The following is a 23980-nucleotide window of genomic DNA, read 5'->3' as shown; positions in this document are numbered from 1 at the left end:
ACCAATGTTGTAACCAATATATTTAAACACACCATGTCGTGACACAACATATTATAAAAGCTACTAAAAATTTTTTTAAAGGATGGGGCGCCTGGGTGGCTCAGTCAGATGGGTGTCTGGCTCTTGATCTCAGGATCCTGGGATTGGCTCTGTGCTCAGCCGGGAGTCAGCTTGAGGATTCTCCCCCTCTCTCTTTGTCCCTCCCCCAGCTCACAAGCACTCTCTCTGAAATAAATATATTTAAAAAAACAACTTAAAGGATGAGATTTTAAAAGTAACACAAATAGCTCCAGTATTTTCTTCTTGCTTTCCAAATGGCTTACTATACATGTGCCCCACTTTGGAGACCACCACGTTAGATCACAGGCAGTCAAAATCCAAGAACAAAAGTGAAGATTATCAGTAGTTTTCAAACTTGAACATGTATCACAGAATCATTACCACCCCAGACACACTTAAAGAGCACCACTAGACCCTTAAAAATTTAGAGGAACTTGTGTTCTCCTTGAAACTCCCAGGCGTTCATTCCTCTGCTCCTTCCATTAAGCTTTCCAAATCGGTGATGTGGGCCCTGGGCTGGCATGGGAGATAAAAAAGACTCTTTCTGCAAAGTCAAAATACAGTTCTAGGGGTTTCAGCTTTCAGAAGACTTCCACAGGCAAAAGCACAGAGAGTAAATAATGCCTTCAAGAATACTTGAACTGCAGGGGGGAAAAAAAAAAAGGAATACTTGAACTGCAGGACCCAGGCACCTGAGCACCCACTAGGAATTCAGAAATAAAGGCCACAGACACGTTAAATCCAAGGCTGCTAAGAAGTGCCTGGAGTTGATAAGCTGCTAGAAATCCATCTACTACCAAGTGCCAAGTTAAAATGATATGCTTCTTCTGTGGACAAAAAGCCCATCTTTCATACTGAATCCTCACAATTTTTTTATTCCATAATAGGTAAAACTGTGAAAAGGGTCTCATATTCAAAACATGAACTATCGCATTATTTCCATATATTAAAAATGGTTAGGGGGGCGCCTGGGTGCCCTCTGGGGGCTCAGAGGGTTAAAGCCTCTGCCTTCGGCTTGGGTTATGATCCCAGGGTCCTGGGATCGAGCCCCACATTGGGCTCTCTGCTCAGCAGGGAGCCTGCTTCCTCCTCTCTCTGCCTGCCTCTCTGCCTACTTGTGATCTCTATCTGTCAAATAAATAAATAAATAAAATCTTTAAAAACAAAATGGTTAGGAATTTTTTCATTCTGAAACTCTAGCTTTTACAGTAATCCTAATAATATCTGAATGGGTAACTCTGAGCTCTAGATTTCCAAAGGATTGTTAAAACTTTATTTTTTTATCTCATACTTATTTCCTCCCCAAGGTTAATGCAAATTAGAATTTATTTTGACCTTCAAAATCATGAACTTTTTTTTTTTTTTAAAGATTTTTATTCATTTATTTGACAGAGAGAAATCACAAGTAGGCAGAGAGGCAGGCAGAGAGAGAGGAGGAAGCAGGCTCCCCGCCGAGCAGAAAGCCCGATGTGGGGCTCAAACCCAGGACCTGGGATCATGACCTGAGCCGAAGGCAGCGGCTTAACCCACTGAGCCACCCAGGCGCCCCAAAATCATGAACTTCTATAAGCTGAAGCCATATCTGAAGAAGAGTAAGGTCAAGAAAAATAATCAAAAGTAAATTCCTCAGGGTACCTAGCTGGCTTAGTCCATGGAGCACACAAATCTTGATCTCAGGGTTGTGAATTCTGGGTGAAGAGATTTTAAAATAAAATCTTAAAAAAAAAAAAAAAAAATTAATTCCTCTCCAGTCATGTGATTTGAGAGTATGCACTTACAAGTACACAAATACTAGCTTAGCCAGAAGACACTTTATAAAGGTGAGATCACAGATATTGCAGGGATTTTGCAAAGAAAATGTTTGTTTACAATTTTCCTCCATATTTCTACTTGGATTCCTGCTTGAGGAAAATTATAAGTTGATACAGGAGGGAGGAAAAATGACCTTCAAATAGCTGTAATCGAAAACACCGGGGGATCTTTAACTAGGGAGGGAAATGTAGCCATCTTTAGCTCTGGAGAACTTGCCTAACATTAAGCAGTAAGATGCTGGTCATATTCCCAAGCCAAAGAGCCCACTCAAGAGAGATCTTATTAAGGCTTTTTGATGATTATATTACCTAAAATGAATAAAAAGATAAGACATCCCCTCCACTCCTCCACACATATTCATTCACTCTTTGTCTTTATATTTACATACCCATCTTAACTTCAGCTTTTGGGGCCAGAAGCAGAAGGCACAAAAAAATACCAGCATATTCCAATTCTTAAAACTATGTACCAAACTGAAGAACTAGTAGCTCCAGATTGCAAACCAAGAGGAAGCATCTGATCTCAAAGATCACCCTGGGCTAGCTACCCAGTCTCGCCTGCTGTAAGAGCTTTGCATCCATCATCAATAAAGTTACAAAAATACAACATTTTACTAAACAAAGTGTAGCTCTTTATCCTAGAATTCAACTACCATTTTCCCCCCAGTTCCTATCTTAAGCACTATGTTATCTGTTAGTAAATGACCTCAGCGGATGGTTTTATAAAGGAAAGGAAGGCACCAGAGGGAAAAGAGCTCACGCATAGCTAAGTTACAACTTTGGAGGTTTTGCTTTCTAGTCTGTGATCCTTACAGTGTTAATATGCTATTTAGAAACAGATCCCACAGTTGGCTTTATAGGATTTATAAATCCCAGGTACTTAAGAACTGGTTCTGCTCAAACAACTTCACATGTCCAGTCTGCCTGCCTCAGAGGAAGGACTGCGGTCTCAGGTGCACTGTGACTCCCAGCTGACCACCATCTGTACACCAACGAGGCTGGTAAGACATGAAACATATCAAATAATAAAGTGTCTACAATGACTTGGAAAGAACTTAGCCATCATTGTTAAATTCTATACTTCCATTTTGTAAAATGAGTGCACTGTAACACAATGCCAACTGGCACATGAACTATTATTTCACCTATTGCCTGTATTATACCAAATGCAAACAAAATCTAAGACTAAGAGGCTTCTTCAGGAAGATATTTTTGGATAGAACTGTATATTCTGAGCCGTAGGATTGCCAGAATTTTTAATAAAGATACAGAGTACAATACTCCTTTCCCATACCTACCAATGTAAACAAAATTAGAGCAACAGCATAAAACATTTAAGCGGAGATCATTTTTGGAAACTGTAGGTTGAATTAACTTTATTTTATAAGGAATTTAGAAAACATGAGCAGATATTGATACTGCATTAAAAAACAATTTAGTCTGTACATCATTCTGATTTTAAAAATCAAAGAGTCAGTGTGACACTAAAAAATGTTTTAACAGAGAAATGTGTTTCACTTTAGGACAAAAAAATACTATCAGTGTTTTATTACAACTAGATATACAAACAAAAAGGTAGTAATGCTAAAATGATATAAAACTCTGAATCTCAAAGTGATCCAGGAGGCTGAAGGGAGCACCAACTGTCACCAATGTGAGACTGCCACATTATTCTATCAAAAAAAAAAAAAAAAAAAAAAAAAAAAAAAAAAAAAAAAAAAAAATCACTAAGTGATAAAAATAGGCAAATAAATAAAAGGAAAGGAAAAGTAACCCAAGATGCCTGCATTTCAGAGTAAATGATTTATTTGGTTCTCCTGTTACATGTGTCTTGTTTGTTTTCTTCTTCTAAGAAAGAAAGATATGAAAGGAATCTAAGAATATCCACCTTAGTTTTTCAGTAAGCATAACAATATATATTGAAGAAATGATTGATAGTCCTTGTCATTTTAACCACTTAATGTACTAAGAATGACTTTAGTATGCTTTATTTTCTTCTTTTTAAAAAACTCTTAAGTCAAGAATATTCAGAAACTTCTCTCTTAATTTAAGACATATATCTATTTAATTCCTGGCTATTTTCTTTTTTTCAAGAGGTGACAACAATACAAAGTTCTAATATACCAGGAATCTTGAAAAGAACATTGGGTGATCCAGTTACAATATTTTAAATTAGAATATTCAGGAAATATATCTGAGGGGTCAAAAATATAATTTATGACTCCCATGAGTTAAATTTCACTGAGAGATGCTTAAATCTAAGTCTACAACACAGGTACCATTATGCTGGAAATTTTTTAAGAAAGAAAATTCATAACCTACTCAATAATCCTGGAGAAAATGTGGATTAAAATTATTGTGTTTTTATGTACAGATGTATAAACAAACACTTGCCGGGGGGGGGGGGGGGGGAAGGAAAGAATATTTCTAGGCTACAAATCACTTTCTTTTAAGGAAGATTAAAAAAGATTTAGTAGCTAGACACAGAACTAGAGGCTGTGAGGGGGAACCTAAAAGGAGTAAATACTAAAACTCTTTGCAGTGTAAAGAAATGCAAAAACCTCTTATACTACAAATATTTAATTTTATAAAACCAAAAAGCAGTCCAACTATTGCCCATTTATGATGATAAAATTGAAACAAAAACTGAAACATTTTGTACAAATTCTATTACAACATTCATAAGCCCAGTTCATATTGTTCCATGGAGTCAAGTAAGATTTAAGCTGAGGGTGGGGGGGTGGGGGGGCACGGACACAAAATTAGAAAATTTTACCTATTTTTGAGAAGATGATCACAATTTCATTTCAAGAGGATAAGGTGAAGAGCCCCTTAGTGACTTGTATACTTTATTACTGTCAATAGAAAGTCCAAATATTTCCATTTTTTTAAACTTCTGGAATATTATCCAGATATTTAAAATATTGATAAAGTTTACATTAAAGGACATAATAGACAGAAAACAGGCCTGCTTTAAATACAGTTTGATAATTCTGGTGGTACTTACTGAAAGAAGATTTCTTTAGCAAATACTGGTTTCATATATTTAAAAAAAAATCAGCAAGACAGAATTTTAAAAATCTTAATTTACAATACATTGTAAACTGGAGACAACTGCCACATGTGTCACAGACCAGCACAAGTAAAAAGTTTTTTCCGGATGTTTTATAAGACTTTGTATCTTCCTTTATTTGTTGGTTGGTATGAATTTTGCTAAAAGAGAAAAAAAGGTGCATAATCAGAAAAAGCAAAGGAAGAAAAAAATACATGTCAAAGACATTTCCTTTCCAAACTTACAGCATTATCAGATATTTTGAACAGAAAATGTTAGTATTATACTGAGGAAGGAAAAACTCAATAACCAATCATCTGTGTTCATGTGACTACTCTTAAGACAGCAGTTTTGAACAAACTAATGGTGGTGGCATCAAGATTTTTTATCACTTCTTGGTGAAACAGTCTTAAAAGCCCTTGAATCAAAGGTTGTTTTCCAAAAAAAAAAAAAGAAAAAGAAAAAATTTTCTTCTTCCTTCCTGTTTTGTGTAGCTTCTATTCTTTAAACCTTTTATCACCCCAAAGAAAGTTCTGTAAGGGGAATTGTAGAAAAGGCCTCCAAAACACATTCGTGGAGAAAGGACAAAGTGTCCTTTCAAAGGGCCTTCACCCAGTGTATATATATATTATAGGGAGCTTACAAACTTCAACTGGCACTAAAGACACAGGGATGGGGGCAACTAGGTGGCTCAGCTGGTTAAGCATCTGGACTTTTGATTTCAGCTCAGGATCAAGCCCTGAGGCTGGCTTCACACTCAGCTGGGAGTTTGCTTCTCTCCCTCTGCTCCTCCTCTGCCTCATATGCATGCTCTCCAAAGCAAATAAATAAATCTTAAAAAAAAAAAAAAAAGACACAGGGATACGTTCACCTTCTTTGGGAAGGTGATCTGTAAGAGGATGCCTTTTCCATGGCATAACCCCTTTGGAAAATTATTTAGCAAAACTTATGTAAACCTAACTACATCTACACTACAACTGGCAATTCAACTCCAAGGTATATACCCAAGAGAAAAGCATACTGATATATACAAAAGAGACATGAAAGAGTTCTCAGAGAAGGGCAGCCTGGGTGACTCAGTTGGTTAAGCATCCGACTCTTGGTTTTGGCTCAGGTCATGATCTCAGGGTTGTGAGATACAAGCTCAATGTCGTTCCACAGTCAGTGTGGAGTCTGCTTAAGACTGCCTCTCCTTTCCCCTCTACCCCTGGCCCCCGCGCTCTCTCTCTCTCTCTCAAATTAAAAAAAAGAAAGAAAGAAAGAAAGAAAGAAAGAAAGAAGAAAGAATGCTCAGAGAAGTGTTATTCATAAAAACAAAAAAGTAAAATAGTCCCAAAGTCCAATACATAAATTGTGGGTATATTCACAAACTAAATACTACACAGCCATGAAAGACAATTAATTACTGCTACATGCAACAACATGGATTTCCTCCAAGTAATGTTGAGTCAAAGAAATTAGATATAAAAGAATACACAGCAATCAATCCACTTAAATGGAGTTCAAAAATAGGTGCAACTAATCTACCATGTTAAAAGTCAGAATACTGTTACATTCGGGGGAGGGGTATGTGGGTGACTTCTCAAATGCTGGTATTATACTAAGTTACTTGATCTGGACAGAGATGACATCAGTGTGCTTCCTTTGTGAGAATTCACCAAGCTATATGTTTATGACTTGTGTACTTTTCTGAATTTATATTATAGTTCAAAAAAATATTTACTAAAACAAATTAAGAAAGTCTTTGAGGTTTTCACTCACCAGCCGAATCAGTTCTTCTTTTATAAGCCTGGTGATTTCTGCCTTTGCTTTCTGCACAGCCAGTTCATTGGCACCTGGTGAATGAGAGGAAAGCGTTATTTGTATTACTAGAATTACACTGGATGTTTATCCATGTCATGGAGATCCAATAGGAAATACTGTAGATGACTTCTTTTTAAAGAAGATTTTATTTATTTGACATAGACACAGCAAGAGAGGGCACACAAGCAGGCAGAGTGGGAGAGGGAGAAGCAGACTTCCCACCAAGCAGGGAGCCTGATGCAGGGTTCAATCCCAGGACCCTGGGATCATGACCTGAGCCGAAGGCAGGCAGACGCTTAACGACTAAGCCACCCAGGTGCCCCTATAGATGACTTTAAAAAACACTGTACTGCCTGCCAATATAGCCTTTCAGAACCTGGTGGAACATCATCCACATTATATAATGGCTGCTTATTATTCTGATTCCTTTTAGAGTTTCAAATATAACCAATGAGATCACATTACATGTGGTGTTAAGAGTTCTTGGTGGGGGGGAGGGGAGTGGGGCACCTGGAGTTAAGTGTCCAACTCTTATTTCGATTCAGGTCATGATCTCAGGGTCATGAGCTCAAGCTCCTCATCCTACTCCACACTCAGCAGGGAGTCTGTTTGAGATTCTTTCTTGCTCTCCCTCTGCCCCTCCTGCTCGTGCTCTCCCCCCAAATTAATAAATAAATCTTAAAAGAAAAAAAAAAAGAGTTCTTGGTATGATTAAAAAGAGCAAAGAAAATATGATTAATACTTTGTCCAAAAGAGACTAAGAAAAAAAGTTGAAGAGAAATATAAACTCCTTGGTTCATTTATTTAATAAATACTTATTGGACATTTATTATATTCCCTAAGGTGGAGGACTATCCAAGTTAAAGGAGAAGTGATGCCATGGAATATTTTATGAAGGGAATCCCATGTGTAATGGTATAAATGAGGAAAGGCATGCTTAGGGGTGCCTGGGTAGCTCAGTTGGTCATGATCAGCTCAGGTCATGATCCCAGGGTCCTAGGATCAGGCTCCTCATCAGGCTCCCTCCTTAGCAGGGAGCCTGCTTCTCTCTCTCTTTCTCCCTCCCTGCTGGTGCTCTCTCTCTCTCCTAAATAAATAAGCTAGGGAAAAAAAAAAAGGGCATGCTTAATTACTGAGAGGTATACTATAGTTGGGAAAGAACACAGCAAGATAGCCTAGAGGATAAGGGAGTTTGGAGACATTCTTTTATTCAGTTATTTTAATTCAAGAAATATAAAGTTCTCACCATGTATGATATAGACTGAGAGATTCATTATACAAAGAACTCATTCATGCTCTTTATGATCTTGCAGACTTTAGAAAAACAAACTTGTTAAGATATTATAACAGAATGAGAAGGTAGGAAGCAGTCTATCAGAATGACTTCCAAATATCACTCCTTACAAAAACCTCTCTCTCAGTTCTCCAGGCAGAGTTAAATGGCAAAGAGTTGAGAAGCAAATAAAGTAAGAATAAAGCAGATACTAAATCCAAGAGGAAAAACAGGTATTATCAGCACTGATGGCAGATGAAACTCAATTCTGAGACTGTTGTACTTCAAGTGCTCATGTGACAACCAGCTGGAAATGTCAGTTAAAGCCAATGGAAATATGGACCAGAAGTAAAGGAGACGTAGAGATGAGAGAGTCATGAAGGATAGCATGGAGGGATCTGATGCCAAGGGACAATGCCAGGGAACAGGTAAATCTAGATAGGTAGCACACACCAAAAATAAATAAATAAAATAATAATAAGTAAACAAAAGCTAAAAAAGGGGACCAGCTGCGTGGCTCAGTCAATTAAGGATCTGACTCTTGGTTTCAGCTCAGGTCATGATCTGAGGGTCATGAGATCAAGCTCCACGTCCGGTTCTGTGCTGTGTGCAGCCTCCTTAAGATTCTTTCTCTCTCAAAAAAAAAAAAAAAAAAAAAAAAAAAAAAAGATTCTTTCTCTCTCTCTGCCCCACAACTCCCCTCCCTGGCCAAAAACTCAAAATAAACAAAGAAAATAAAATTAAAATTAAAAAAATAAAAGTAGATAGGTAGCACAGTGTATACTGATAAAAATGAAAGAGCTGTACCAACAGAATAGAAATTAAGAACTAGGAGTGAAATGTTAAACAATATGAAAACTAGAGATGCAATGTAGAAAACTGTGTATTTATCCTTTTTTTTTTTTTAAGATTTTATTTATTTATTTGACAGAGAGAAAGAGCACAAGTAGCAGAAAAGCAGGCAGAGAGGGAGGGGGAAGCAGGCTCCCTGCTGAGCAGAGAGCCCGATGCAGGGCTCAATCCCAGGGGCCTGGGATCATGACCGGAGCCGAAGGCAGACGCTTAACTGACTGAGCCACCCAGGCGCCCCTGTATTTATCATTTTACGTAAGAAAAAGAAATCAGGAAAACAAGCCATAGAATTCCCCTTGTTAGACAAAAATGACCTTTTCTGGTCCCAAAGAGAGCAAAGGAAGGGAGGAGAGGAAGAAAGGAAAGAGATGAAGGAGGAAAAGGAAGAGGAGAGGAGAAATAGCAAGGGGAGGAAGAAGAAGAAACAGTTTAACAATAGGAAGGAAAGAGCCAGTAGTATGGCTGTGAAGTTATAGCAACATATCTAATCTAAATCCTACACCTCCACCAGCCAGCAACCACACATTTTAAAGCTGTAGGTGCTGGAAGAGAAGAGAGATGGATAAAAGAAAACAAAAGGGTAGAATCAAGAGCAAAGCCAGGCTAAAAATTACAACCAAAATGAAATTCAGGAGGAAAATATGCTACTCGGCATGATTTGGTGTGAAGTTGTTGATATTCTGTGCTGTTTTAAAAAGAAAGAAAATGACACTCTCACCTAAATCCAAGTAGAAGAATAATTTTCCTATTTTAGTTAGAGTCTGACCATTTGGACCAGTTTAAAGTTTTGACTTATAAAGCCTCTTTAGGTAATAGGTTACATATGTTTATAAGCTGCCATGGAAAAGAGGCATTTCCTTTCATTGGTCCTAAAACAACTCTGGCTGCTTTTAAGGGATTCTCCACTAGTAAAAAGAGAGGGTCACAAAACAGGCTATAAATTATACAGGATGGCTAGGCACATAAGTCCTTCCTGTTCTCCTTCCCGCTGCCTGGTGGGAGGCCTGAAACTGCTGACCCACAAAGAGCCTCCAAGGAGCCAGGCATTAGTGTCCCTCCAATTACAGAACTAGAAACAGATGACACTAGGCTCCTTCCAACACCTGTTTTCATCCTATTAGAGTTCAGTTGATTTGGCTGGAGTTTCAAAAACTAAAAAATCTTTTAAAAAACGAATTATCTATGGGTGCCTGGGTGGCTCAGTGGGTTAAGGCCTCTGCCTTCGGCTCAGGTCATGGTCCCAGAGTCCTGGGATCGAGGCCTGCATCGGGCTCTCTGCTCAGCGGGGAGCCTGCTTCCTCCTCTCTCTCTGCCTGCCTCTCTGCCTACTTGTGATCTATCTCTCTGTCAAATAAATAAATAAAATCTTTAAAAAAAAAAAAAACAAAAAAACTAATTATCTATGAAAATCTCAAAGCGTTGGATCATTTTAATTACTAATGTCCAGTTCTTAACCATGACTATAGGTCTAGAATTCTAAAGATTCATTTTTGACAAGATTACCTTATTGCATAGGGTTTGGAAAAGGCTGGTTTAGGTTATAAAAATTAGATGTTATTTCCCAAGTACAAGTGGACAGTAGAGAGAAATGACCAGAAGCATTCTACATGGATGAAAAAGTCAAGCAGAAGCTGTGGGCTTCTCACTTCACTTAGCAGTAGAGGAGATATGTTCTGATAAAGCTCTATGTAAGATGAACCTTGATATATTACTTACGCTATACTAAACATAATTACCTTTAAATTCAAGAATTACACAGAGGATCCTTTTTCAAAGCAAATGCCCCTGATTTACATCTCTGATTTAAGGCAGGAATTTAAAAGTATTAGTTTTGCTTAAATGACACCCATGATATTCAAGCTGAAAATAAAAGTATGACTGCATGTATACCAAGGGTTTTATCATCAGATTCCACTGGAAGACACTGTGTCTACAACCTGTATGGTCTAAAGAACAACAGAGTAGGGGAGACCTGTCCAGTTCCAGGTGCAGAAAGATGTCAGTGTAACTTTCTCTCCTTAAAGCGGTAGGTGCCAGCTATCTTCATTTTACTACACAGTAAGGAAAAGTATCACATGATTTAGAAACACACAGCCACTGGTAGAACAAAAGTCTTTCGGGACACATAAAAGGATGCATTTAAAAACCTGACTTAGTAAAAGACACAATCACCAAAAAAACAAAAAAACAAAAAAACAAAAAACAAAACCATGAAATTTGCTTAGCTCTAGCTCTACATCCTTTGTATACCATTTTAAAATATGCATGAATCTTAAATATGCGCGCATTTTAAAATATGCATGAAATAATGGCAGAATGGTAATAACAGGGAACATATAAAGGCTGCATTCAAGTTTCCCTACTGCCACAATTCATCATTAACTTTTTTTTTTTTAAGATTTTATTTATTTATTTGACAGAGATCACCAGTAGGCGGAGAGGCAGGCAGAGAGAGAGGAGGAAACAGGCTCCCCGCGGAGCAGAGTGCCCGATGTGGGACTCGGATCCCAGAACCCTGGGATCATGACCTGAGCCAAAGGCAGAGGCTTTAACCCGCTGAGCCACCCAGGCGCCCCTCATCATTAACTTTAAAAGGTCCTATAGTGGGGGCGCCTGGGTGGCTCAGCGGGTTAAAGCCTCTGCCTTTGGCTCAGGTCATGATCCCAGTGTCCTGGGATCCGAGTCCCACATCGGGCACTCTGCTCCGCGGGGAGCCTGCTTCCTCCTCTCTCTCTGCCTGCCTCTCCGCCTACTTGTGATCTCTGTCTGTCAAATAAATAAAATCTTTAAAAAATAAATAAATAAATAAAAGGTCCTACAGTGAGAGTGCATCAGTGAAAATGGCAGAGCCTCGAACTCCAAAAGCCTGTCCTTTGACAAAAAGTGAATAAATTTACAAAAACCCGAAATCACCTGTATCAGAACTCTGGAAACTAATCAAAAGTTTATAGTAACCAGGAAAATACTTATTAAAAAAGAAAAAAAAAAACCTAGCATAATCTAGGAAACAGCACTTTTTAGTCCTTTAACTTACTCTGACCCTATCTTGCACTTTTGGCCAGGAAATGATTTCTACTTAGGGGTAGACAGGATACTCACTATTTCTCTTCTTGTGTCTTTATGCTAAGATGCCACACAAAAACAACCGAGGTGACCAATTCATAGGAAAGTGGCTGAACAGGCACAGCACTAATTAACTTTTAGTCATGTTTGTGGGATGGAAAGAATCAAATCCTAATAGGTAAGCAAATCATCTATAGATTTTATTCAGTATAGAACTTACCTAAAATTAAGTCTTCACAAAATCAAATGCCAAAATGTAACAAGAACAAACACTGTTACTAACAATGACAGAATTTATTTACAATATACTTACAATGGATACCTTCTAATGATCTTCCCAACAACAAACTTTAGAGAAAAGCTAACCATTCCCAACAACAAACTTTAGAGAAAAGCTAACCATTACAGTAGCTACTAGCCATGTATGTGGCTATTTAACTTTAAATTAATAGAAATTGGGGCACCTGGCTGGCTCAGTCAGTAGAGCATGCAACTCTTGATCTCACAGTCATGAGTTTGAACCCCACAGTGGGTGTAGAGATTACTTAAAAAAATAAAAAATCAGGGGCCCCTGGGTGGCTGAGAGGGTTAAGCCTCTGCCTTTGGCTCGGGTTGTGACCTCAGGGTCCTGGGATCGAGCCCCACACTGGGCTTTCTGCTCAGCGGGGAGCCTGCTTCCCCCTCTCTCTGCCTGCCTCTCTGCCTACTTGTGATGTATGTCTGTGTGTCAAATAAACAAATAAAATATTTAAAAAAATCAAATATGACGGGTGCCTGGGTGGCTCAGTGGGTTAAAGCCTCTGTCTTCGGCTCAGGTCATGATCCCAGGGTCCTGGGATCGAGCCCCACATCAGGCTCTCTGCTCAGCGGGAAGCCTGCTTCCTCCTCTCTCTCTGCCTGCCTCTCTGCCTACTTGTGATCTCTGTCAAATAAATAAATAAAATCTTAAAAAAAAATCAAATATGAATTCCTTTACAAAATTAAATAAGATTTACAAATTTTAGTCACACTGGCCATATTCTGAGTGCTCCACAGTCACTACAGAGCCTTCCCTTGGACAGTGCAGCTTTTAAGAGATCAAATAGAGGATAGGCCTGCCAAGTAATACTTTGTATCCTGAAGACAAACGACTATGGGGCCTAATCAGATGCATTACTCAAAAAATTTATTAAGTGTTTACCATCTGCTCTAAGAACAGAGCAGATGATAAAGTCACTACATCCACAGAACTCAAGTTGCTGGGGGAGAGGGGGACACAGACAAGTAAAAATATACTACAATTTCTGTGATGAGTACTGTGAAGAAAAATAAACAGGTAAAGAGCTAGGATGAGGTAATGCTTTTTTCTCTTCTCAGAAGTGATGTGTGCACCTTAAAGTAACTAGGCTAGTGTCTGAGATAATACACAGTGTGAGAAAGGGTCCTCTGGAGCCATTAAAGCCCTTTAAAGCACTAAGTATGCAGACTTTGAGCTTATGGAACACACAGAATGACTCTCTCCACAGCTCCAAAACCAGGATGCAACAAATATTTAGTTCATTAAATAGATGAAGTGGATCTGTAATTGTAAGTCTACTACAATTGTAAGTCTACTACAAAGATATTCAGATTAAATATAAATGAAGGGATGCAAGTGGTCCTACTATGCAGTGGGAGAATACATTAGGGGAAAAATACAAATGGAAACTCTTTCAAACTCATTCGTGAATGTGTGAAATAAAGTTAAAAACCAAATCTGATTGGGGTGCATGGGTGGCGCACTAAGTTAAGCATCCAACTCTTAGTTTAGGTTCAGGTCATGAGATCGAATCCTGGGTATGGCTCCATGCTTAGCAAGGAGTGTGCTTGAGATTCTCTCCCCTTCCCTCTCCCTCTGCTACTCTCCCTGCTCGTGTGTACCCCCACACCACACAATCTCTCAAACAAATAAAATCTAAAAACAAAACACACAAAAAAACCCAAATCTGATCACTCTATATGATACTTGTATACTTTGTGTTATGGTATCATCTGTCCTCGTTTTTTTTTTTTTTTTAAAGATATGCAAGAGCTTTTATGGGCATAATTTCATAGGGACTACTTGCTTGGATAAACATTCATTACGTGAGCTAATATACTGATTTATTTTCTAACATAAACTTTGGCCAGAATATTCTACTTATTAGAAGCATAAACACATCAGTCCTTAAAATACATGTTTTCTTTTAGAGTGATTCTCTAATTTGACTGAATCTCCAAGACTGAAAGAGTTCCATATATAGATCATTGACCTCTCTATATGTACTCAATTTCTAAATAAAGACCTTAAATGATATATGAATTTTTTTTTTCTTATAAGTGTTCCTTATTTTTAGTCTCTCAAGAACTGACCTTATAGTCTCTCCATGCCTGTTACATCTATATCAACTCTAACCTAACTCAAGACTGCAATAGAACAGTAATACATACTTTCAATTGCCAAGTAAATTTTCCGCTCTCCTTCCTTAGGTTCTTTTCCAGGTGGGAAATATGTTCCTCTGATTGTAATTGCAGCTTCAGAATATTCACTGATTCTCTGCAGAGCTTCCTTAGAGGTAACCTTCCACCTAGCAGTCTATGAAACAAAGAGTGGGGGAAAAATATCACTTTACAACAGGACAAAAACCTGGTGTATTGACAAAGAATAGGCTAGTTAAATAATATTATGATCAATATCAAGAATATAATTAACACCTTCACATAAAATCATTAGATCCTAATGTAACTAGAATATATTTATATAAATAAAATTTCTATTGTTGTCTCCCTCATCAAATAAAAAGTGAAGTAGCTATTAAAATGTTCACGGGTTTTAAAGAAGGTATTTTTGCTCCTCAAGAAGAGTTTTTACTCCATGATTTAAAAAAGGTTGAAAACTGGGACGCCTGGGTGGCTCGGTTGGTTGGACGACTGCCTTCGGCTCGGGTCATGATCCCAGAGTCCCGGGATCGAGTCCCACATCGGGCTCCCAGCTCCATGGGGAGTCTGCTTCTCCCTCTGACCTTCTCCTAGCTCGTGCTCTCTCTCACTGTCTCTCTCTCAAATAAATAAATAAAATCTTTAAAAAAAAAAAAAAAGGTCGAAAACTATTACTTGCCTGTGGGAAGTCATTGATCTCTAATTCTTCCTCATATCTCTTAAAAGATTCATTCTGTCCACCATCCTGTCTCTCCTCTTCTTGTTTCTCCAAAGGCACATAATTGAGCTTGGCATTAATCTTTTCAGCAAGTTGCTCTGCAATGGTTTTGGCAGACACAGTGGGAGCCAGGATGGTGCCACCTCTGAGAATTGCATTGGTGGCCTGTTGCATCACATCCTGCAGTTAAAGAAGACCTACAGTCAAATCTCAAATGAGGGCAGAGATAAGATCAGGATCCTACCACAAATTACTCTCTGGAAAGCCACTAACTAGAAGCATCTTTCTATTGCAGAGTCCTACTCAAGTGTAATTTAGCAGTACATATTAATAGTTTAATATATCTATCTCCCTTACACTGATGAGAAAAATAAAGAATATTCAACTCTATTCTTAAAAATTCTACTGGATCAAAATTAGGTAACTCTTGATATCAAATATAGTAAAATGTTTCTAAAATCATTTATATAACTTTGTGGCTCCTTAGAGTTTCCTCTAAATTAGCAACTTTGTCCACTACCACTGAACTCTCCTCCCACAACCCAAGCCCATGTCCAATAAATGACAGTAAATGACTGACCTACCTTTTTACTTTATTTTGTACCTAAACCTTTTAATTTGAACTTAATTTTACTATATGCCTAATGTGGGCAGAACTCTGTAGGTAGTACATGACTCAAACCTCAAGCTTTTCTAACAATGAGAAGGCATGGCTATTTGATTTCACCAGTAAAGAGTTATTAGCAATAATAATCCCAGGGAATATTAGATTAGGCACTATAATCCCCGTTTTCAGAGGAAGTAAGGCGTGAGTATAGCAGATATTTCATGGTAACTCACTGGCTAAACACTTGATCTTAGCCAAGCAGCAGAGAAGAGATTCTTGCTGGCTCAACAAAACAAACAGAAAGCTGAGACTCTAAGCCTCGACTGCAGCTGCCTCATTAAGTCAGTCCACTAGCATCTGGATTCGTCCTTCCCGCTTGGGTGTTACAGTCCTGAAGCTATTCAACCTACTGGACAGAGGGTTCTGTAGCTTCACAAACTCTCAAAAGCTTCAAAACACTGTTAAAATACATAAACTATTCTTTGGGAATGCTATGAAAATTTACTCTTAGTTAAAAATTAAATTGATAATTTTTTTTTTTAAGATTTTATTTGACAGAGAGAGATCACAAGTAGACGGAGAGGCAGGCAGAGAGAGAGAGAGAGGGGGAAGCAGGCACCCTGCTGAGCAGAGAGCCCGATGCGGGACTCGATCCCAGGACCCTGAGATCATGACCTGAGCCGAAGGCAGCGGCTTAATCCACTGAGCCACCCAGGCGCCCCTAAATTGATAATTTTTTAAAAATTAGGGGCGCCTGGGTGGCTCAATGGGTTAAGCCGCTGCCTTCAGCTCAGGTCATGATCCCAGCGTCCTGGGATCGAGCCCCATGTTGGGCTCTCTGCTCAGCGGGGAGCCTGCTTCTCCCCTGCCCCTCTGCCTGCCTCTCTGCCTACTTGTGATCTCTGTCAAATAAATAAATAAAAATCTAAAAAAAAAAATTAATTAATAAAAAAAGCTCTCAAGAGAAAGATGGCATGTGAAATATTTAACACATTTTCCACTGGTTAAGCCCATGTTAGTTTGAGTTATGTAACCAGGTATTACACTTCTGAGGAATTGTTTGTGTGCCCAATAAATCATCCAATAAAAGCAGATCAAGAAAGAAAAAGCAGAGTGGCTGGGTGGCTCAGTCAGTTAATCAACTGCCTTTGGCTCAGGTCGTGATCCCAGGGTCCTGGAATTGAGCCCCACATAGGGCTCCCTGCTTCCCCTGTGTCCCTCCCCCAGCTTGTGCTCTCTTTTTCTCTCTCAAATAAATAAGTAAAATCTTAAAAAAAAAAAAAAAAAAGGAAAAAGAAAGGGAGTTATTTCCTTAAGATTTTGGTAAGCTCAATCAGAATATTACTTTAAAAAACAATCAGCAGCTAACTTCCTTCAGTTAGGAGTTCCAAAATAGGCATTAGGACTTCTGTTAACCATATAAGAGGCATCATCCAAATGCAGTAATTAAAGAATTCTGTATTCAGATTAAGTTAAATTCCCACTAACTCAATGTCTAGAACAACTGGTTCACTTGCGCTGACATAAAAAGTAATGATGTAAACTTGGAACAAATTACTTAATACCTGAGACTCAATGCCCAAATTCTTCTGAGCATTGATTCTAAGAGCCAATCTCTTAGCAATTTCTAATTTCTCAGCATTTCCTGCAGTTGGAGCAGGAACACTGGATGTTCCAGGAGCAGCCATATCTTTAACTCTCTTCTTTGAATTAAACATACTTTCAATTTGTTCATCAATCTAAATAAGAAAAAAAAAAGATTAATAAAAATTGGATTAAAAATACCAATTTAGATATATCCACAGAAACTAATAAAGAATATTTCTATCATATGACTAGAATTAGACACTTGTATTTATGTTAATTCAAGCACACAGACCAACAGGAAAACAGACCAGCTATTTGCTGAGGGTAGCACATTTTAAAAAATCAATTACTTATGGCAGGAGAAACGAAAAAGAGTAAGAGAAAGAAAACAGAATACAATGCCACATGAACCAAGTGAGCACACTCCTAAGTGGTCCAGAAAATACATCCCAGTTTAGCAATTGAGGAACATGTGCTGTCAAGACAGAGCACCCAACATGTCAGTATGACTTGAGGCTAAATTAAACTGCAGTGAAAGAGGCTGGAAAAAGGGCAGTGTAACTCAAGGCCAGCAGGCCACTAAAAATACAGTCAACAGTTCTCAGGAAGAATGGTTCATGTTCCTAAGGCAGGGTTGCCCAAATCCTTCCCAACTTCTAAATGTAAATGGATTTGCCTTAAAAACTGGGTAACAGGGGCACCTGGGTGGCTCAGTGGTTTAAGCCACTGCCTTCGGCTCAGGTCATGATCTCAGGGTCCTGGGATCGAGTCCCGCATTGGGCTATCTGCTCAGCAGGGAGCCTGCTTCCCTCCCTCTCTCTGCCTGTCTCTCTGTCTACTTGCGATCTCTCTCTGTCAAATAAATAAATAAAAAATCTTAAAAAAAAAACAAAAAAAAAAACTGGGTAACAGAAAGGCACCTGGGGGGCTTAGTTGGTTAAGTGTTTGCCTTCAGGTCAGGTCATGATCCTAGGGTCCTGGGGTGGAGCTGCACGACAGGCTCCCTGCTCAATGGGGAGTCGGCTTCTCCCTTTGCCCCCTCCTCACTCATGGTCTCTCACTCTCTCCCCCAAATAAATAAAAACTTAAAAAAAAATATTGGGTAACAGAATCAGAAAATAAGGCTTTACTATTTAATTCCTTTGAAACCAAAAAAGGAAAAAAAAGTAAGGTTGGTTTCCTCACCAAAGCAAGAAAAAAGGATGACTGCTTCAACTCTTCCAGGAGCCATGTAAGTCCAACTGTGTCATCCTGACTGGACACATCTACCTCATAAGCTATTTGCATTTCCTTTTAAAGATGCCTTCTGCCCAACAATGACTATTGATAATACCCACTAAAGAGACACAAACCCCTTTATATACTTAAATTAAGCTAATAAGGCCTTATGTGCTAAAACTCAAACCCAGGGGAGAGCATGGGTAAGGTTTTAAAAATTAATTAGGTGGGGCACCTGGGTGGCTCAGTCAGTTGAAGCATCTGACTCGTGATTTCAGCTCAGGTCATGATTTCAAGGTTGTGAGACTGAGCCCTGCATAGGGCTCCATGCTCAGTGCTGATTCTGTTTGAGATTCTCTCCCTCCATCCTTCTGCCATTCTCCCTACTCATGCTTACTCTGTCTCTCTCACAAATTAATAAATAAGAAAAAAAACTGACCACAGAGATTCAATGAGATTCAAAATAATGTTCAAGGTAACAAAAAAAACTGAGCCTGGGTGGCACAGTAGGTTAAAACATACGACTCCTGATTTCTGCTCGGGTCATGATCTCAGGGTTGTGAGATTGAGCCCTGAGTCAGTCTCCATGCTGGGTGTGCATCATGCTTAAGATTCTCTCTCTCCCTCTGCCCCTACCCACCCTAAAAAAGAAAATAAAACTGGGAGGTGATTTCAAAGCAGGGCCATCAATTCTTTAATATTCTTCTTCTTCAGTGGAGCCTCTCCTTGAGGATGGGCTGGACTTAGTGACATATTTCTAAGAGCCAGAATAAAGTAGTAGTGGCAGTGTGCGACTTTAGACATTAGTCATAAAAGGCCTTAAGGCTTCCTCTTTGCTCAGTCCTTCAGCTCAGTCACTTTGGGAAAAGCCTACTGCCATGTTGTGAGGACACACAGGCAGAGGAAAGAAAAGAGGTATCCTGCCAACAACACAGTGAGTGAGCCATCTTAAAAGAACATGATCCTGTATCAGTCAAGCTCTCAGATTGCCATGCCCTGGGACACCAGCTTTACTGCAACCTCAGTGAGACCCTAAGCCAGAACTACCAGGCTAAACTAAACTGCTCCTGATCTCCTACCCCCCAAAAAATGTGAGATAATAAATGTTTGTTGTCTTACCTACAAGGTTTTGGATTGATTTGTTATACCATAAGCAAAAACTGTAACAATGACTTAATTAAATTTTAATCAGTATGGTATACTAGAAAGAAATGGTGTAGGGTTAATGAGAGATGGGTCTGGTGCTGTCTGAGCTTAAGAGGCAATGTGGCTGTGGGCCAAATACTTTTTCTGGGCATCAAATTCCTCAAACAATAAGATCAGAATGAATTCCTGATTCTAAAATTATGTCCTGAGCTTAGGTTTAATTGAAAAAACAAAAAACCCCAAAACTTCTATGATCAATGATCAAATGCGTTAGAGAATTTCTGAGTTAAACAAGCTTCTTGAATTGAGGATTTTATACATACTTTGATATGCTAATACCATTACTAGTGGTATACACTAGGAAGAGTTTCCAAAAATTATTTTATAATGAAAACATGCTCTTCTAAAGCTATAGCTTCTTTGGGTCCAAAGGATATTCTGTAAAACCACGAATATGCTGAGTTCCCAGGGCCCCTCTTCACTGGGTCACAAATAATACCATTAGCTAAGACCATGACATCTGAAGTAAGATTGGAATGGGTACAGGGCCCAGCTCATTCCATTAATTGCTATGTAAATTTGAAAAGATTATTTCTAAGTCTCAGTCTCCTCAATTATAAAATGGGAATACTCTTTCGAGTATCTACCTTGTCTGGATAATGTGCAGAACTAAATGAAGTATTCCCTGTAAAGCATCTGATACAATGCATGGCACTTAGTAACACTCAAAAATGCTAACTATTATTGCTTTTTGTTTTCTAAGTAAGTTCTACTACACCCAACATGGGTGGGGCTTACATTCAGGACCCAAAGATGAAAACTCACATGCTCAACCAACTGAGCCCCCCAGGAGTCCTGCTGACTACCATTAATGACAATATTCTATAACGATTAAGTTTAACAAAATAAAAATATTAGTACTAATATTATAAAAGACATGGGGAGCCAGGGACTCTTCACACCACTACAGGGGATGCAGACTAGTATTCACTTTGCAGGAGGACGATCTAACATAATGTTTTAGAACCAAATTCGATACACCTTTTAGCCTAGCAATGCCATTTACACATTCAACTTCAACTTAATCTGATGAATGTCAAAATTAAATGCACAAGGATAAGTAGTAAAGAACAGTTTATGATTAAATATATTCCAAATATGAATATACAGAAACAACCAACATATTAGAAATTAGGTTTTTTTTTTTTTTTAAAGATTTTATTTATTTATTTGACAGAGAGAAATCACAAGTAGGCAGAGAGGCAGGCAGAGAGAGAGGAGGAAGCAGGCTCCCTGCTGAGTAGAAAGCCCGACGCGGGGCTCGAACCCAGGACCTGGGATCATGACCTGAGCCGAAGGCAGCGGCTTAACCCACTGAGCCACCCAGGCGCCCCAGAAATTAGGGGTTTGATTAAACTGTAGAACATCCATATAATGAAATATTATGTAACCATTAAGAATAATGTAAGGGGGCACCTGGGTGGCTCAGTGGGTTAAAGCCTCTGCCTTTGGCTCAGGTCATGATCCCAGCATTCTGGGATAGAGCCCTGCACCGGGCTCTCCGCTCAGCAGGGAGCCTGCATCCCTTCCTCTCTCTCTGCTTGCCTCTCTGCCTACTTGTGATCTCTGTCAAATGAATAATAAATAAAAATCTAAAAAAAAAAAAAAAATAATGTAAGAATGTGGGGTGCCTGGGTGGCTCAGTCAGTTCAGCATCTAACTCTTGATTTTGGCTCAGGTCATGATCTCAAGGTCGTGGGAGTAAGCGCTGGTAGGGTCTGTGCTCAGCAGGGAGTGTGCACAAGATTCTCTCCTACCCCTTTTTCCACTTGGGCATGCGGGCGCGCTCTCTCAAATAAATAGAAATAAATCTTTAAAAATTCACTTTAAAAAAATGCAAGAATGAATTTGCTAAAACGAGAAGATTTTAACCTAAGACTATTGTTGTAAAGAAGGTTTATAAAGCAGTATGGCCTCATTTTTATGAAAATACATAAATATGGATAGGGCATATGAGAATATACACAGAGACAGAGAAAGGGTGGGGAAGGGCACATACCAAAAAGGTTTGCAAGAACTGGCTATCTCAACAAGAGATAAGAATGGTAAGACCTCCAGGACGAAAGCAACAATGCTTCAACTGGCAAGAATGAGGCTTAGAAAAAGGACACTTACGTCAACTGCAGCGTCCTCATCATCTGAATCTTGCAGACCGAGAGCCGCTTTTTGCAACTTTTTCCTCTCATTAGCCAAAGCTTGTTCTGTCTCATCAAACTTGAATCCCTTACCAGAGAACCCACTACTCTTTTTAATTATTTTCCCTTCCTTTCAAGGAAAAATAAAAAAGGTTAGTTTCATACTAAAAAACTTTAGTGTTCAAGAACTTAGGAATAATTATTTTTCAAGGTCGTACAGGTCAATGTAACAAAAACAGTTCATCTAGCACAAGAACAACAACAAAAAGAACTCTACGTAATACTGAGCTAAAGCAAGAGAGGACTTTGTTTTCACTCCTTTTCCCCCTCCTAAAGAGATAAAATAATCCCATCAAGGTTTACAAGTATTAAATATTCAACACAATAATGAGCTGCATAAAAACAATGAGAGTTAAAAAAAACTCACAGCTTTCTGCTGATCTTTGAAATCACTCCAAAGTTTCTCCAGATCAGGAGGCACTGCAGTTCCCGACAATTCAAGAGCTTTAATTATGTCACCGGCATAGCGAGCTTGATCTTCTGTGATAAAAGTATATGCATAACCCTAATGAATGATGAAAAAGTGCAACTATTAGGCACTAACAACATGACTCTTACTCAGATCAGAAGATAAAATTTGAACCACCTAATATATCCTCTTAAGACTAACTTCATTACTAAAGAATTTTTTAAAAAGGAGAGTCCTACTAAATTCTTTAATGCTACAAGTGAAATATCTAAGTTTAATATTTAAAAATAAGCAAAACCAAGGGCGCCTGGGTGGCTCAGTGGGTTTGGCCTCTGCCTTCAGCTTGGGTCATAATCTCAGGGTCCTGGGATTGAGCCCCAAATCGGGCTCTCTGCTCAGCGGGGAGCCTGCTTCCCCCTTCTCTCTCTGCCTATTTGTAATCTCTCTCTCTGTCAAATAAATAAATAAAATCCTTTAAAAAAATTCTGTAGGAAGGTGCTTTCTTTAAAAAAAAAAAAAAAAAAAAAGCAAAACCAGAAAATGTGATTTCTTCATGTATATAGAATTATGATTTTAGATAAATACACAAATGCACTGTCATGCATAGGAGTTTTAATATAGTACATTATTTTTCCCCTTTCTGTTTGCATTCCTTTCCTACACGACCTACTGCACCACTCTATTCCAACTAACTTGTATTAACTTTCTAGGATGTAGCTTTCCACATAATTTTTCCCCTACATAGTTTTTCTTTTTTTTTTTTTAAAGATTTTATTTGACAGACAGAGATCACAATTAGGCAGAGAGGCAGGCAGAGAGAGAGGAAGGGAAGCAGGCTCCCTGCTGAGCAGAGAGCCCAGTGCGGGGCTCAATCGCAGCACCCTGGGATCCTGACCTGAGCCAAAGGCAGAGGCTTTAACCCACTGAGTCACCCAGGCACCCCTCCCCTACACAGTTTTTAAGACCAATAAAAGATTTTAAAAATTTGTGTGTGCATATATGTATTTGTGGGTATGTATGCACATACATACACATGCATAACTCTAGCCTTTTTCTTGCCTGAACCGCAAAGCTCCTGGAGGGACACGGGGTGGGGGGTGCTCAGTCCATTAAGTGTCTGTCTTTAGATCAGGTCATGATCCCAAGGTCCTAAGATTGAGTTCTGCATTAGGCTCCTTGCTCAGCGGGGAGCCTGCTTTTCCCTCTACCTGCCACTCCCCCAGCTTGTACTCTCTCTGACAAATAAATAAAATCTTAAAAAAAAAAAAAAAAAAAAAAAAAGCAGCTCCTGGAGAAATGTGAAACCTAAGGCTTTAGAGAATCCCCAGGGAGATGATGTAGCTGACTTCATCTTTTTATAATATGCATATGTGTGTATACAAGTATATATATACACATGTATACATACATGTGTATATGTATACACAACATATACATACGTGTGTACAAAAATACACACACACACACACACACACACACACACACACACACACAAATGAAGTTAGTTACAGCAATTCTTTTTTAAGGTTTGTATGCACACACACACACATACAACACATCCCATATGACAGAGACTGGATGTGGACCAAAAAGGTTACAATTTTTACTCCGTGCCCCTGTACACACTTTCCCAAATCTATAGAATAACTCAGGTTAAAAGAATAAGAGCCATCACTACTTATTAGCTGGG

At 38.8% G+C, this 23980-nt stretch overlaps 1 protein-coding gene across 3 annotated transcripts in view; it reads right to left on the bottom strand.

Annotated features, from left to right (window-relative positions):
• Positions 1–3110: 3110 nt before the first annotated feature.
• The window catches only part of DDX46 (DEAD-box helicase 46), a 75692-nt gene continuing 54822 nt past the window's right edge, over positions 3111–23980 (bottom strand). The window contains exons 17-24 of one of the 3 annotated variants that reach the window (XR_007127441.1): positions 22249–22386; positions 21802–21951; positions 17238–17414; positions 15030–15248; positions 14363–14507; positions 6685–6758; positions 4648–5084; positions 3111–3544 (exon numbers count right to left, since the gene is read on the bottom strand). Coding sequence is in view for 2 of the 3 variants with exons in the window: in XM_047729946.1 (XP_047585902.1) it covers positions 5037–5084; positions 6685–6758; positions 14363–14507; positions 15030–15248; positions 17238–17414; positions 21802–21951; positions 22249–22386 (951 nt within the window). In the remaining variant the exon portion in view is untranslated. Of the gene's footprint in view, positions 3545–4435; positions 5085–6684; positions 6759–14362; positions 14508–15029; positions 15249–17237; positions 17415–21801; positions 21952–22248; positions 22387–23980 lie in introns of those variants that run through there. The other 2 variants (XM_047729947.1, XM_047729946.1) reach the window with 2 other exon arrangements.

Source organism: Lutra lutra, chromosome 5 (assembly GCF_902655055.1).
Source record: "Lutra lutra chromosome 5, mLutLut1.2, whole genome shotgun sequence".
Lineage (NCBI taxonomy): Eukaryota > Metazoa > Chordata > Mammalia > Carnivora > Mustelidae > Lutra > Lutra lutra.
This window is presented reverse-complemented; position numbering and strand designations above follow the sequence as displayed.